The sequence below is a fragment of the Bos grunniens genome, chromosome 16 (assembly GCF_055505025.1).
Source record: "Bos grunniens cultivar Pamir isolate PY7600 chromosome 16, Bosgru_T2T1.0, whole genome shotgun sequence".
Lineage (NCBI taxonomy): Eukaryota > Metazoa > Chordata > Mammalia > Artiodactyla > Bovidae > Bos > Bos grunniens.
In genome coordinates this window covers 30,245,369-30,258,823 of record NC_141180.1, presented here as the reverse complement: position 1 = coordinate 30,258,823, position 13,455 = coordinate 30,245,369, and the positions used below count along the sequence as shown (strand labels likewise).

Here is a 13,455-nt window from a genome sequence, read left to right as displayed (position 1 = left end):
ACTCAGTAGTGTCCGACTCTTTGCAACCCCATGGACTATTCAGTCCACGGAATTCTCCAGGCCACAATACTGGAGTGGGTAGCCTTTCCCTTCTCCAGGGGATCTTCCCAACCCAGGGATTGAAGCCAGGTCTCCCACATTGCGGGCAGATTCTTTACCAGCTGAGCCACAAAGGAAGCCCAAGAATACTGGAGTGGGTCGCCTATCCCTTCGCCAAAGGCTCTTCCCTACCCAGGGATCAAACCAGGGTCTCCTGCATTGGAGGCGAATCCTTTACTAACTGAGCTATCAGGGAAGCCCAAGCAGAGGAGGCCCTGCCCTCAAAGAGCTGCAGTCAGTTCCCCTCCAGGGGGTAGACGTTTGAGGAACGTGTCCTGATTGCAATGAAGAAAGACAGGCAGGGCAGCTTCCTCTCCCTCCCTCCCCAGACAAGGCCCCTTGCCATGCGGACCAATTCCCTTAGCCTGACCGCCCGACGGATAAGCAGAGGGCAGAGGGCAGCGAGCGTGCACAATTAATGTCGCTGAACTATGCTCTTGGAACGCCTCAGCGTCTTGACTGCTGCAACCCTTATCTTGAGCACCCGGGTGTGTGAGAGGCGTGGCCGCCACCCTCCGAGGCCACACCCAAGCACAACTGTCCATGGGACGCCTCCGTCCACCCTGAGCCCGACTGCAAGACGCCGAAGGGCAAGACTGCCCGCCACCCCGTGACCCTATGCTAAGGAAACATCTATGGGACGGACCATGGGGCGGGAATTGCGTGGGCAGGGCCCTGAAGTGGCCAAGGGCCTGCCCGTCGGGGGCGGGGACTCTAGAGGGCGCCGCTGGTCTTGGGGGGAGGGTGGGGGCGGGGACCTGGGCGTGGCTACAAGGCCAATCCTCCAATGGACGTAGTCTCGGGTGGGAGGGGTTTACGCTGGGAGCGGCCCAGGGGCGTGGCCCTCATATAGCCGCCTGGCCTCAGGGCTCGCTACCTCTGTCGCCGCTGAGCATGTTCTCCCGGGCCCCGGCTGACCGCGGGCTCCTGCTGTTGCCGCCACTCTTACCGCTGCCGCAGGTGGGTCGCGGGGTGCTCGGCTTCCGCACCGCAGGGCGGGTCTGCGCTCGGCGCGCCCTGGCCCGGGCTCACCCGTGTCCCCGCAGGTGGCGCTGGGTTTCGTGGAAGGCAGCTGCGATCCCTCGGACCAGTAAGTCGGGGACGGGGGAGCTGGGAGGCGGCGAGAAGGGTTGGGCGGAGGGAGGGAGCGGGGTTAGGGGGACCCGGGGTCCTCCCTCGGAGAGGCTTGGGCGGGACGGTGGGCCTGGCCTTTCCCCACCGGCTCCAGGTGCCGCCGTCCCACAGGTGCCGGCCCCAGGCCCGCTGGAGCAGCCTGTGGCACGTGGGGTAAGTGGAGGGCGCCGCGCGCAGCTGGGTGCGACGATCCTCCCCTGGGCCAGTCCCACCAGACCCCCACCCACTTGCCTCCACGGCTGAGGAGTCACCAGCCCTGTCCTGGGCCCCTGGCAGGAAGGTTCTGAGGCCCCCAGCAGCCAGGCAGACGGATCCCAGGTTCCTCCCCCAGTACCCAAGCAACATCGGGCATGGGTCCTGCCTGAGTTCCTCATGGCTGGGGACACCCCTGGGCCCTTGACTGACTGCCCTTGGTAGCCCATTTCCCATTCCCTCACTCCTAGTCCCTGTGGGAGGCCCCTTGAACATGGTCATTGGTCTGAGCACGGGACTCTGTAGCTGGCCTAGGGCAGTGTGTCCTGGAAAGGAACCCACGGCCACTTGCGGCCAGAGCAGGCCCAGCAGCAGGAGGCCAGGGCAGGCCAGATCCTCAGGCCCAACTCTGGCCAGGAATGAGGTGTCTGGCCTGGAGAGGCAGTCCTGGTTCTCTTTTATCCTGTGCATTGCCTTGTCTTGAGCAGCTGGGCTGTGACTGCCCCCGGGGAACAGGTGCCCAGAGACCAGGGGGCAGTCCAGCGGTAGGGGTCTTGCTCCTCCCTGCCCAGGCTTATCCTGCTCACTGCCCTCCTGCTGCTGCTCTGTGGAGTCTCAGCCAGCTGTGTCCGGTTCTGCCACCTCCGGAAGCGGGCACACTCACAGCCACACCTGCCGCCAGCCCCTGAGCCTTGCGACCTGACAGCCATTCCCGTGGATAGTGACAGCCCAGCGCACAGCACTGTGACCTGTGAGTGCTGGCACACCTCTCCTGGTGGCCCACCTGCCTGCAGGGGTGGCAGGGGACCGGTGAGGGCCAGGCCCACCCCCACAAACCCATCCTGGATCCCTGCAGCCTACAGCTCCGTGCAGTGCTGGCTGGGCATGCAGCTACCCCTGCCCTTCGGGGAGCTGGACCTCGACTCCACAACCCTTCCGGCCTACAGCCTGTACGCCCCTGAGCCGCCGCCTTCCTATGAGGAGGCCATCAAGATGACGAAGACCAGACAGGAAGAGCCACCCCTCTCCCTGTAACCCAGCCTCCCCTGGGGCCTCGTGCCTTGAGACCCCTCCAGGGCTCCAGGAGCCAGGCCCCAATGCCCAGGACCCCTAGCTGTGGCCCTGGTGCCCCGTAGTGGGGGCAGGAAAGCTCTCCCAAGCCTCCCAGTGCCACAGGCCACTCTGCTCACAGGGGACTGTGCAAGGGCACCCAGCCTGTCCGCACCGTCCTTTCCCCAGGAAGGCCAGCCATCCATCACATTGCTGCAGCCCTGGACTCGTTGCTGTGTAACTCTGGACAGCCAAGCTGACTGGCCCTGTGTTGGACACACACACACACACACACACACACACATGCTGCTACATCCAGCCCTGGCCCCTAGCCCAGCCCCAGCAGGCCCTCAGCCCAGAGGAGGCCCCAGAGGCCTAAGCCTCAGGGCTCAGGGCTTGCTGTAATGTCCGCAGCTTCTCAGAGAGAAAATAAAGTTTGTATCTAGGTGATCTCTGCACGGAGGAAAGGGCCCCGGGATGGGCCCTTGAGTAGCGCATTCCAGGGCCAAGGGCAGGGTGTGCGGTCCTCGACCTAGGCCCAGCCTGGCCTTCCGACTGGTGTCCAGAGCCCAGGGCTGGGCTGTGGGCCGTGTCAGTTGTCCCACAGATGTGACAGGCCAAGTGTCATGGTTGACTCAGGAGAACCCTCTACCTTCTCCAGACCCACAGCTTTGCCTCCCCTTCTTTCCAGCCTGGGGACAGTGACACACACATGAATCTGGCTGGAGCATTATTGGCTGCGGAACGGGGGTGGAATGGACAGTAGCAGGTAGTAGGCTTCTGCCAGCAGACCTCCCTTGGCCCCAGTGGCTCCTCCTACTGAACCAGCTTGAAGGACTCCCCAGTCATCATGCCTTGAACTCTGAGAGCAGAGGGACAGGTCAGCAGGCCGACCGGGCTCCCGGGGCCCATCCTCTGCTCACCCTCGTAGTTGAGGGTCCCGTCCCCATTCTCGTCGGCTTCCTTCATCATTTGCTCATTGAGGGGCTCGCCTACGTTCATGAGCACGTACCTGCAGGGGCCCCCCTTGCGCTGAGCAGCAGCCAGCAGGGCACCCACCTCCCTGGCCTCGTGCTCCACCCCCCGCCTGGCCTGGGCCCTACTTGAGCGTGTCCCAGTCAATGTAGCCCCTGGCCTCCTTGTCAAAGATGCACAAGGCTGCCCTCAGCTCGCCCTCTTGGTTCTGGGCCTTCTCCCAGTACAACCCCATCAGGGCCAGGAGGTTGCTGCAGTTGAAGAACCCTTTCTCTGTGGGGAGCAAGTGGCCGGTGAGGGTGGCGCACCCTTTGTCATGCACAGGGGACCCCTGCCTGCCCCGGCTGTCCCTGTCAGCCTCACTAACTCTGTCCACATCCTTGGCCGTGGAGGCCAACTCGCTCTTGGTGGAGTTGATGCCCAGGAGACTCACGAGCCACTCCAGCTCATCCGTCTTCACCTGCCCTTTGCCCTCCTCACTGAACATCTCAGAGACCCCCCTTGTCATCCTTTATCTGCCCTGTGACAGGCGCTCCGTCTGTGGGGATGCGGGCCCAGGCTCACCAGGGGCTCCTCCACCCTCAGTCCAGGGGAGGCTGAAGGGCCTGGGACACAAGGCCCATGGCGCTCAGCCCCAGCCCAGAGCAGCCTTCAGACAAGGCACAAGGGGCGGGTCTTGAAGGGAGAGCAGGACACCAGGGCCAGGGCTGGGGGTGAAGGAGCCGGCGCTGGGGCAGACCAGCCATGTGAGAGCAGTTGGGGCAGCAGTGGGTACCCAGTTAGCCCAGGGGAGAACACCATGGACCAATGTGGGAGAAGCCTTCCCGGGGGGGCAGAGTGAAAGCCCCAGCCTGCTCTGGCATCCCAGAGGATAGCCCAGCACCTGGCCACCCCGTCTTCCACCACCATGGCAGCTTTCAGAAAGGGCTGCTCTGACCTGGCCCCCCAGAGCAAGGGTGGCCCCAGTGGCTGGCAGGGCCTGGCCTTGGGGAATCCGTGCTCTTGTCCAGATTCACTGAACTTCTTCCTCAGGTTCCCAGAGATCCTCACACCTTCGGGCACAGCCCCAGCTGATCCCCATGCCTAGAGGCCTGCCCACCCTTTCCCGCAGGTCCTGCCCCCAGTTCCCTCTGGACCACCCAGCTGGCCCACTGGGGCTCCGCCAGGCACCCATAGCAGCCTTGCCATGTCTGTGCCAGCTGAGAGGACCCTGCACGGTGGCACACAAACTGTTCTGGGTAGAGTTCAAGGGGTGGAGGGGACAGCTGAGTTTTAGCGGGGCCCAGCAGCCCAAGGCCCCAGGGGTCCCAGATTCCAAGAGCCTTTTATGTCCAGGAGATCCTCTCAGCCCTGTTTTGGGACGGGTGGCCCTTCCCCATGTGGCCCTTCATGGCCTGAGCAGCCCCTCACCCCAGAGCTCCCTCTGCGACCCTGGGTCCTAGCCAAGGCCCTCCTGGCTGCAGCAAGGATGGACACTGTGGGCCAGGGCAGGTGAGGGGGCTGCTCCCCTTTCCCCATGCAGCCCCCTTCCCCCCAGGCTTCTTGGTGAGGGTTCTTGCTGATGGCCTCCCTGGCCAGGTGACTCCCTTGCATCCCCAAGGACCCAGGGCCCAGCGTGGTACCAGCACTTTGCAGTCCCCCTCTAAAGACAAGATCAATAAACAGATACATCTGGGACCCTCTCTGGCCACCCTGTGCAGAGGAGGCTGGGGATCCAGAGTCCAAGGAGAAGACAGCTGGCCATGAGCCAGGGGCAAGAGAGGGCAGGGCAGACAGAACCAGGGGGCCAGACTGGCCACAGAGAGGTCAAGCCAGGTTTCCCCTGGGCAGTCAGGGGCTATTCTCAGGGAAACCTGACCTCCCTCTCGCTCGGAACAGCAAAGCTGGCTCCCGGGGGAGCTCCGGGGCCAGGTTGTTTAGTAACAAGATGCCACAGCAGCGCACAGCCCTGCACATGTGTGCTTGACCCTTAGACACATACATACTACGAACTGGGGCAGTGGCTCCGCGCCCCTGGACCTTGGGGCCCAGGTCCTCAGGCTCCCATCTAGGTAGGCAGTGACCTACTGGCCTGGCCATGGCACTCGGAGGTGTGTGGTTCCAAACTGGGGCTGAAGGGTCTCCTCCCATCTCCCCTCCAGTTCCTGCCCCAGGAACAGTCACGGGCCCCCAATTCCCTTCACCACTTGCATGGCCCCCAGAGTCTCACAGGCAGACACACACCTGCCCCGGCCCTGTGACCACCTGACAAATCTGAGCAGGTGGGGTGTGCCCTGTCCCCCGCCGGCCTGGCTAGTCTGCCAGAGTATGGAAACCACAGGGATGCTGCCCTCTGAGGCCCAGGATAGCTGCTGAAGCCGCAAGATTTGTGCTGACAGGGACAAAATGGCTCCAGCAGGCTCCAGGCCAGCGGCCCTGGGCCGAGATGGAGAAGAAGCCGTCTCTGGCCCCCCTACCTTCGTCCTGGCTGCTCCCGGTTATGGCTTCCAGCTGTGTGATGGTGAGAAGGACTTTCCCACCGCTCCCTTCAAAAATTACCAAGCCATTTCAAGGAAACTGGTCCCATCTATATTTCTGGACCAGAGTGGGGATACAATACAATGATGGTGTGGGTGAGGGGACAAGGGCCTGTAGAGAAAGAGGCTGGAGGGTCAGTTTTAGCACCCGATAGCCAGGCTGCGAGGCTAGGTGTTTTCCCAAACACTCATCTAGGTGTGGCTGTGAAGGTGTGTTTTTCCATATATGTATTGATTACTGTGGTGAAATTCACCTAAAATATTACTCAAAAAAGAGAACTAACATATATTGATCATCTATTATGAACCATAATCTTTCTGTTTGTTCTTTTTTGTATTGTTTGTGGTACAAAGCCTATAACATAAAATTATCCATCTTAACTGTTTTGGGGGCTTCCCTTGTAGCTCAGTCAGTAAAGAATCCGCCTGCAATGTGAGAGACCTTGGTTCGATCCCTGGGTAGGGAAGATCCCCTGGAGAAGGAAATGACAACCCACTCCAGTATTCTTGCCTGGAAAATCCTATGAACAGAGAAGCCTGGCGGGTAACAGTCCATGGGGTCGCAAAGAGTCAGACACAACTGAGCGGCTGAAGCACCACATCGTGGTTGTATCACTTAACTGCAAGTGTGCAGATCAGTAGCGTGAACTACACTGGCCTTGTTAGGCAGCAGATCTCCAGGACCTTTTCGTCTTCCCAAACCCAAATTCTGTCTCCACTAAACTCTCGCTCCCCATCCCACTCCCCGCATGACACCCACTCTCCTCCTTTCTGTGTGTGGATATGACCCCTCTGGAGACCTCTTATAAGTGACATGAGACAGGATCTGTCCTTTTGTGTCTGGCTTGCTTCACCCAGCATCATGTCCTCTAGGTTCATCCATCTTTTAGCAGGTGTCAATATTTCCTTCTTAAGGTTGAATAATATTTCACTGGATGGATTGACTTCGTTTTGTTTATCCAACAATCCATGGACATTTAGGTTGCTTCCATCTCTTCGCTACTGTGAATACTTCTGCAGTGAACATGGGAGTCATGAGGGGTTTATTCCAAGGTGATTAATGTTTAAATCTATAGATTTTAAGTAAAGCAGATGACCCTGATAATGTGGATGGGTCTCACCCAACAAGTGGAAGGCCTTAAGGGGAAAATCTGAGGTCTCAGGGAAGAAGGGACCCTCTGCATACCACCTCTGGCCTGGAGCTCCTCCTTGGGTCTCCAGGTACTGGACAAGCCACAAGCACATGAACCAATTCCTTAAAATAAGTTGGTCTCCCTCCCTCCCTCCCACTCTCTCCCATTGGTCTGTTTCTTTGCAGAACCCTTACCAATTCAGTGACCAGGAGCGAGGACCCAGGAGGGCCAGAGCAGTGTGCTCCCTGCACCCAGGTGTTTGTGCACAGGTGCTGGGGTGGCTTCCCCACTTCAGGGCACACGGTGTGTTCTCTAGACAGATCTGGATGGGGCTGTGGGCTTCCAAAGAGAAGAGCTACATTTGCACACTGAAAACGCAGACCAGGGGAGGGGAAAGGCTGCATGTGCAGCAGGGAGACCTCAGGCCCTCCCTCAGTGCCCCCTCCTCTCGCATAGTGCAGACCAGTCACCTGCTCCCAGACAAGAGACCCACAGGCGCTGCCACCCCATCCCTCCGGGGTGGCTGCTGGTATAGACTCGGCTCACCAGAAACTGTGGTCCCACACGGGACTCTGAAGGGTGCTCACTCCAGAGCCTATGGCTGGCTCAAGGCTTCTCGCAGGACAGCTGGACCTGACCTCTAACATAGAGCCTGTACCCTAGACCCCACCTCGGGACCAGCTTCTGGAGGACCAGGCTGCAACCAGATGAGCTTTGGAGATGGGTCCCTTGCTGCCCAGCTGCCACGAGGCGCCGGGAGTAGGTACTGTCCCTGCTGTAGGTCACATGGGACAGAGTGGGGGAAAGGCCCCATAATTGCAGCTGACACAGCTGAGGACAAGTTGGGCTTGACGTGGGTAGATGAAGGGACCTGGTGGCCCTGCTGGCAGGAGGCAGGTGAGCACATCTAGGCCTGGGGGCTCCCTCTAGGGTCTGGAGCATAAGCTGGGGGTCGGGTGCAGAGAGCTTCTCAGACCCCTCCACTCTTCCCCTTGGCCTGAGCTTCACTCAGCCAGCCTGGGGCTGCTGCATGGGGGCCGTCACCCTGGGCTCTGCTGAAGCCCCCAGCCTCCTCACCCATGGGTGATAGCTGCACCGTGACAGTTTCCCCAGGTCCTGGTGGACTGAGCCCCCTGCTCAGCCCAGCTCTAGGAATGCCCCCTCCATCCCGTCTTAGTTCCTTCACCCCCAAGGAAAGCCTGCCTCCCCTCCTCCTGAGCCCTTATCACACGGTCTGCTTGGGGGCCGCCCAGCCTGGACAAGGGGTGCCAAAGAAACCCCAAACCCAGACCACCAACCACAGATGGGAGAGAGGGATGCAAGCATAAGATCCAGTAGTGTTCAGGAAATGGCCAGTGCCACTGACTGAGATTAAGCTATAATGTAAAACACTTACGATAACCACGAAAATCACAGAAATAGGTTGTGTGACTTCCACATCTGTGGAAGGAAAAAAGACTAAAGAAAATGTAATGTACCTCGTAGAACACAGGCAGGGAGAAAGAAGCATAAGAAAGCAGTGTAATGGGAACTTCGCTGGTGGCCCAGTGGCTAGGACTGCACTCTCGCTGTCAAGTGTCTGGGTTTGATCCCTGGTCAGGGAACTAAGATCCCCACACATCACAACCAAAAATAAAAATAAATAAGAGAAAGGCAGCATAGCTAGGAAGCAAAAAGTAACATAATAAAGGTAAACCCAGGTGGGGGCAGGGATGAGGAATTGGAGGAAGGCAGTCAAAGGCTAGAAACTTCCAATTATAAGAAAAGTAAAGGGGACTTCCCTTGTAGTCCAGTGGTCAAGACTCCAGGCTCCCAGTGCAGGGAACCTACGTTCAATCCCTGGTTAGGGAACTAGATCCCACATGCTGCAACTATGACCTCGGTGCAGCCAAATAAATAAATAAAAATTAAAAAAAAGAAAAGTAAAGTACTAGAAATGTACAGCACGATAAATGTAATCAATTTTCTGTATGTTATGTATGAAAGTTGTTAGAGAAAATCCTAAATTCTCGTCACAAGGAAAAAAGCTTTTTTCTATTTCTTTAATTTTGTATCTATATGAGATGATAGATGTTCACTGAACTCACTGCGGCGACAGTTCATGATGCTGTTGTCCAGTCGCTCAGTTGTGTCCGACTCTGCTACCCCATGGACTGCAGCACACCAGGCTTTCCTGTCCTTCATTATCTTCCTGAGTTTTCTCAAACTCATGTCCATTGAGTCAATGATACCAGCCACCATCTCATCCTCTGTCACCCTCTTCCCCTCCTGCCTGCAGTCTTTCCCAGCATCAGGGTCTTTTCCAGTGAGTCAGATCTTCACATCAGGTGGCCAAAGGATTGGAGCTTCAGCTTCAGCATCAGTCCTTCCAATGAATATTCAGGACTGATTTCCTTTAGGACTGACTGGTTTGATCTCCTTGAAGTCCAAGGGACACTCAAGAGTCTTCTCTAGCACCACAGTTTGAAAGCATCAGTTCTTCGGCACTCAGCTTCCTTATGGTCCAACTCTCACATCCATACATAACTACTGGAAAAATCATAGCTTTGACTACACAGACATTTGTTGACAAAATGTCTCTGCTTTTTAATATGCTGTCTAGGTTTGTCATTGCTTTTCTTCCAAGGAGCAAGTGTCTTTTAACCTTATGGCTGTAGTCAGAGTCTGCAGTGATTTTGGAGCCAAAGAAAATAAAGTCTGTCATGGATTTTATGTTCTCATTTTTTCTCCATCTATTTGCCATTAAGTGATGGGACTGGATGCCATGATATTCGTTTTTTGAATGCTGAGTTTTAAGCAAGCTTTTCCACTCTCCTCTTTCACTCTCATCAAGAGGCTCTTTGGTTTCTCCTTGCTTTCTGCCATTAGGGTGGTGTCATCTTCATATCTGATGTATGTACATCAAATCATTATGCTGCACATCTTAAACTTACACAGTGCTGTATGTATGTCAATTATACTTCAATAAAATTGGAAGAATAAACAAAGCAAAGCCAGCCACCTGACAGAGTTCCCAGGGGCCAAAGCTGGAAACATGAGCAAGAAAATAACCAAGTCATATTGGTTATAACCACCAAAGTGTATGGTAAATACCAGTGTGCATCACAGCCAACCATCAACAGGGGGAAGAGGCAGTCCACAGGATGGGAGAGGATACTAGCAAATCATACATCTGATATGGGATTAATACTCAGAAAATGCAAAGAACTACTATCACTCAACACAAAAATAACCTAATTCAAACAATGGGCAAAGAGCCTGAACAGACCTTTCTCCAAAGGAGACAGACAGCCAACAAGCCCACGACAAGCTGCTCAACATCACTGATCATCAGGGAACACAAATTAACAGCACAGCCAGACAGCACTTGACACCACCAGGACTGCTACTATAAAAAAAACAGAAAACAAGACATGTTGGTGAGGACATAGAGAAACTGGAACCCTTGAGCATGGCTGGTGGGAATGTAGAATGGTGGGAGGTCCTACAGAGGTGCCTCAAAAAAAAGGAGACATAGAAGCTCCATGTGATGCAGCAATTCCATTTCTGGGCCTATTCCCCAAAGAATCAAAAGCAGGGTCTCAAAGGTATTTGCATACCCATATTCATAGCAGCATTATTCCATTTAAAACAATCGCCACTTAAAAAGGCAATTCATTTTCCTACCTGGATAAAAAGCCCAGATGCTCCCTGTGCACAGACACAGTCTACTGAAGGCCAGCCCTCGGAGGCTCCCAGCACCCTCTCTGCTGGGCATGTCCCAGGAGCCCCACCCCTCTGCGCCCAGCGCTCCACACACTGGATGGGTCTGGGGTCATAACCTCAAGACATCCTTTCCTAGAAACCCCGCTTTGCTCTAAAATTCCATCATTTGTTGATCCACAAAGAAATCGCAACACTAAAGATCAGCCTCAAACTGACCACCTTCTCTGACTACCGATTTCCAACAATTATCTTTTTTAAACTATTTATTTATTTGGCTGCACTGGGTCTTTGTTGCGGCATTCGGGACCGTTTTAGTTGCAGCATGTGAACTCTTAGCTATGGCATGTGGGTTCTAGTTCCCTGACCAGAGATTGAACCGGGGCCCCCTGCATTGGGAGCTTGGAGTCTTAGGACCACCAGGGAAGTCCCTCCACCAATTTCTAAATCAAGACCAGAGGAGGAAATTCTCTGGTGGTTGGGCAGTTAATAAGACTCCGTTCTTCCACTGCAGGAGGTCAGGGTTCGATCCCTGGTCGGGGAACTAAGATCCCACAAGTCCGGGGCGCGGCCAAAAAATACCAAAACAAAACAGAAACACCGGAAACAGTTAAGAGCTGAAAGGGCTTGTTTCCGCGAAGAGCGGGCGGGGCGCGCTAAGAGATAATAGCCCCGAAAACTAAGGACGGTTTTAGCAAAATCACAGGCGGATCTGGAAACAGGTTATGTGGCCCTCCCAAGTTCTTCGTGGGAAATGCTAAACCGCCAGCCCAGTCTGGAGGGCGGAGTCCGGCCGGAGGGGAGTCGCTCAAGCCCGCTCCCGACACTCTGCCCTGTAGTTGCCCAGTCCTCGGCCCCGCCCGGGCCCTTCTCCCGGCTCTGTTCCCGACACTCGGCCCCGCCCCGCCCCTCGTTCCTCCACTAGGCCCCGCCCCGGCCTTTCCACCGGACCCGCCCCATCCCCGGCCCGGAAGCTGCGCCTGGGGTGTCCACTCCGCGCGTGTGCACCAGGCGGCGCTCGCGGGCCACGCGAAGCCCGGACTGGGCGTACCGCTAGGCGGGCACGGGCGTTTGAGGGCGGCCCTCCTGGATTTGGAGCTGGGCGGGGTCGCCTTCCCCGGCCTCCAGCCGGCCTCTCTCCATCCCTCCTTTCAAAACCCTGCCCTCAGAGACTCATTCTTCGGTTCCCTCAATTGTGAACACAAAAACAGGCATAAGTACAACCCAGCTTGTGGCAGGTCGGGGGGAGAGGGGAGGTCAGAGTGCCGACTGCGGAAACGGAGCCACCGCTCACCACCTTTACTCAAGGGCATGGGGTGGGCCCTGGACCATGTGGTCCTGAGAGCCTGGCCAGCCGTGCTCGGGAGCTGGGGTCCACTGCTCAGCTCAGCCACTAGGTGACCCGGTGTGGTGTGGCCGGCCCCTGCTTTGCCCAGGCTCTGGGGGCTCCCAGCTGACCCTGACAGCCCTGTGTCCCCTCTCCCCTGAGGACTCAGGGCGCTCCAACGTTCTGAGGGTTCTTCCTTGTCCTCTTAAGTCAATGGAAAGAGCCTCAGACCTCTCTGGTTCCAGGGGACCCAGAGGCCAGAGGGCGGCAGGAGCCTGGCTGTCTGTCCCACATGGAGGGGACGCTGATGCTGGAGGAAGTGAATTCTGCCCATAGAGCCTGGAGGCAACACCCATGAGGGCAGCACCCTTCAGCCTTGGCAGACAGGCCCCCCGCCAGCCCAGGGGTGAGGCTTGCATGGCCCTGTCCTCAGCAGTGCCCCTGGTGGTGCCCAGTGGGGATGACCCACTGCCCCTTGCACTTGCATTCTCTCTGGGGCTTCATCTCCATGGTCTGTCTCAGAGGGAGTGTCCACCCAATGCAAGGCCTTACCCCTGTGGCCACCAGGGGCTCCTGGAGAGACAGTAGGACAGGACAGACAAGTCATTAGAAGTCTGATCCTCAGGCTGAGCCACCTCTGGCAGCCCAGAGCAGGCCTGGGCACGAGCCCAGGGGAATGTAGCAGGGGCCTGGCAGGTCCCAGATGGACGTCACTGAAAGAGCTCCAGGGCCCCGGCTCCAGGCAGCGCTACCACCACCGATGTACCATGCAGGCCTGCTGGTTTCCAAAACACCCAGAGCCTGCAGGCCTGGCCGCCCCAGGAGGGCCAGCCCAGGGGCAGCATGCGCTCCATGCTTAGCCTGCACTCCTACTGCCTGGGGTCCCAGCCCACCACTTCCTCTTTCTTCTCCCTGGGTCCCATGCCTGCCGGCCTCCAAGACCACCGCCCTGGGACTCTGCCAAGCTCCAGGGTCACTGGCCTCACACCTGCCTCTCATTACCCCTTGCAGGCACAGCTTGCATCACCTCCCAGGTGACCGGTGGGCTGGCCTCAGGGACAGGATTCTTGACAAACAGCCCTCAGGCCCCAAAGGCCCTCCCAAAGGGAGGAGACCTGCATCCTCAGGATAAAGGGCCCTCTGCTGAGGACCGCAGGGCTGAGGTTCTGGGGGCCTGGATGGCCCTGCAGGGGTCAGATGTCATCTCCCTCCCCCATGCCTGCCCCCAAACACATGCAGTGGTGCCCAGCCCAACTGTAATGTGCCCTCCTGACTAGGAACAGAGCCTGGTGGTGGAGTGCAGGTGAGGGTGAAGAGTACAGCACCC

General features: G+C 57.3%; 2 protein-coding genes across 3 annotated transcripts; one reads left to right on the top strand and one right to left on the bottom strand.

The window, feature by feature from the left end:
• Window positions 1-589: 589 nt before the first annotated feature.
• On the top strand, window positions 590-2,925 carry TMEM52 (transmembrane protein 52). 2 transcript variants are annotated; one of them, XM_086344135.1, is made up of 5 exons: window positions 590-1,059; window positions 1,146-1,189; window positions 1,345-1,386; window positions 1,998-2,176; window positions 2,282-2,925. In XM_086344135.1, exons 1-5 carry the CDS (start codon window positions 718-720, stop codon window positions 2,458-2,460), a joined length of 786 nt encoding a protein of 261 aa, XP_086200261.1. In that variant the 5' UTR covers window positions 590-717; the 3' UTR covers window positions 2,461-2,925. The 2 variants fall into 2 exon arrangements, with proteins under 2 accessions (XP_086200261.1, XP_086200262.1); XM_086344136.1 differs by lacking the exon at window positions 1,345-1,386 and having other exon boundaries at window positions 874-1,059.
• A 352-nt stretch (window positions 2,926-3,277) lies between these two features.
• Window positions 3,278-4,624, bottom strand: CALML6 (calmodulin like 6). The gene is given in 4 exon segments (XM_086342926.1): window positions 3,278-3,487; window positions 3,579-3,723; window positions 3,814-3,988; window positions 4,550-4,624. Coding segments are annotated over 4 exon segments (591 nt in total). The 3' UTR covers window positions 3,278-3,291.
• Between the last annotated feature and the right edge of the window lie 8,831 nt (window positions 4,625-13,455).